This window comes from Micromesistius poutassou (genome assembly GCF_964030765.1).
Source record: "Micromesistius poutassou genome assembly, chromosome: 15".
In the NCBI taxonomy this organism is placed as follows: Eukaryota; Metazoa; Chordata; class Actinopteri; order Gadiformes; family Gadidae; genus Micromesistius; species Micromesistius poutassou.
Window position 1 is genome coordinate 5,335,752 of NC_140285.1, and position 2,500 is coordinate 5,338,251.

Here is a 2,500-nt window from a genome sequence, read left to right on the forward strand (position 1 = left end):
TTATGTTTCCTTCCTCTTCTCCTCTCATAGCATGTGTTCACCATGGACCCTACCAATGTGGAGAATGGACGGGGGAAGGTTCCCCATGACCCCAGCCTGCCCTTCGCCAGCACCTTCAGTGGTACGACCCTGATACTCCTGTTGGCTCCATTTGATCACTTTTTGATATTATACTTCTAATGCTATGATGAATATGAGAGAATCAAATGTGTGCTTGTGTGTGCTTTCTCTCAGTGCACACTGATATGTATGTGTGTGTGTGTGTGTGTGTGTGTGTGTGTGTGTGTGTGTGTGTGTGTGTGTGTGTGTGTGTGTGTGTGTTTGTAAAACACGTGTCAGTTCCTTGTCCTTTAACTCCCATAATGCATTGCATGGCGTTGAAAGAGGGAAAATCCAAAAGCTCTGTAGGTCTTACGTCAACATGAACGATTACACACACAGAGAGAGACACAAGGAGATGGAAATAATGGATTTGAGAGAGGACCGAGAAGGGGAGAGAGAGAGAAAGAGAGAGAGAGGGAGAGAGAGAGAGAGAGAGAGAGAGAGAGAGAGAGAGAGAGAGAGTGGTCAGGAGAGAGAGACAGAGGTCAGGAGAGAGAAACTGAGTGTGTGTGAGAGAGAGAGAGAGAGAGAGAGAGAGAGAGAGAGAGAGAGAGAGAGAGAGAGAGAGAGAGTTTGGGAGACAGAGCATGAGAGTGAGTGAGTGAGAGAGAAAGACAGCAATCTGGAGGAATTCCAGGGATTAAGTTCTCATGTCTATGAGGGCTATTTCACTCCTGAGTGGGCTTAGATCAAATCCCACCAGTTTGGTCTCCTCTCTTTACTATAAGACACACACACACACACAACACACACACACACACACACACACACACACACACACACACACACACATATACAAACATGCACCCACACACATAAACACACACACACACACACACAAGATGTTTTTTTCCAGACGTTGACGTGTTAAACCATGCGTTGAAATGTGTTGAGGTCGAGCTGATTGATGGTTGCACTTATACTTGTATTTGCCTAATTTCTTTTTAATCAAAACCACTCATACGATTTCTATAGAACATATCAACTGTGTGTGTGTGTGTGTGTGTGCATGCAAGTGTGCGTTTTTGAGTGTATTATTTCCAGTCCTAGGATCATCAACACGGTTATCACTGTGAGTAGCTTATCACTAGAGGGGATCAAAGAAAGCATCCTAGACTCACACACAATTCATATGAGAAACTGACCCATGATGAAATATGAACTTTAAACAAACAGATCTTGAGGATTGTAATTGATTCAACAACTCCAAAATGGACCAGTCCATTGACATGTCTACGGACAATTAGCAAACTACAACTAACATACTATTAAACGCATGCTGTACATGAGTGCACTTCCATCTCCACTAGACCGCCCACACGGTAAACAAAGACCAGCCAATCTTTACTCCCTCTTTTAATTACGTCTCCCGCACTGATACATCCATTCCGTTCCAAATCTCTGCTTTATCTCCCATATCTGTCACCATTAAACCTCCGTGTCTGTACTGTTCCCCTTCCCTCCCTCTCTCTCCCCCCCCTCCTCCTCCATCCCCGGCCGCTCTGTGGCCCCTGTGTGGCGCGGCGGGCCCCAGGTGGGGAGCTGTACGCGGGCCTGACAGCAGACTTCCTGGGCAGGGACTCGGTGATCTTCCGCAGCATGGGGGGGCGTTCCACCATGAGGACGGAGACCGACCAGAAGCTGCTGCACGGTACGCCACATGCTGGTCTGCTTTATATGAGCCTGGTTCAGGGGAGATGTGGTGTGTGTGTGTGTGTGTGTGTGTGTGCGTGCGTGCGTGCGTGTGTGCGTGCGTGTGTGCGCGTGTGTGTGTGTGTGTGTGTGTGTGTGTGCGTGTGTGTGTGTGTGTGTGTGTGTGTGTAGCAGTGTGTAGTATAAATATTGTTGTGTAGTATAAATATTGTTGTAAATCTGAACTTTCTCCCAGCACATTTATGGTCATTTTTAGTTGTCATGTGTCATGGGATTGTGTTTTTTTTCTTTCATTATTTTATCGTGGATCTCTTCTTTTTTTCTCCATTCTCTCTCTCTCTCTCTCTCTCTCTCTCTCTCTCTCTCTCTCTCTCCCTCCCTGTGTCTCTCTACCTGCCAGACCCCCGGTTCATCGCGGCCCACGTGGTCCCGGAGAGCGACGACCGGGACGATGACAAGGTCTACTTCTTCTTCACGGAGAAGGCCATGGAGTCCGGGGACCGGGAGGGGGCCATACACACACGCGTGGGACGAGTGTGTGCGGTAAGACGCCGTCGGAGAGTTGTTGAAGGTGTACTGTTGATGCGGATGAGATGAAATTAGATCATGCAAGCCTTTATGTCTAGTATAAATACCGTTAGACTAGTCTAATTTGGTGTCGTGGGGTGTCGTGTCGTATTGCCTTGTCTTGTGTAGTGCAGTACAGCATAGTATAGCACAGTTCAGTTTATTGTAGTGCGTGTGG

The 2,500-nt window shown here is 47.4% G+C and overlaps 1 protein-coding gene across 1 annotated transcript in view; it reads left to right on the forward strand.

The window, feature by feature from the left end:
• LOC311360121 (semaphorin-3G-like) overlaps positions 1 to 2,500 on the forward strand; it is a gene marked incomplete at its 5' end in the record, with an annotated part of 55,400 nt that overhangs the window by 36,775 nt on the left and 16,125 nt on the right. The window contains 3 exon segments of the mRNA XM_084480221.1: positions 31 to 121; positions 1,637 to 1,753; positions 2,156 to 2,298. Coding sequence (XP_084336347.1) covers positions 31 to 121; positions 1,637 to 1,753; positions 2,156 to 2,298 — 351 coding nt within the window.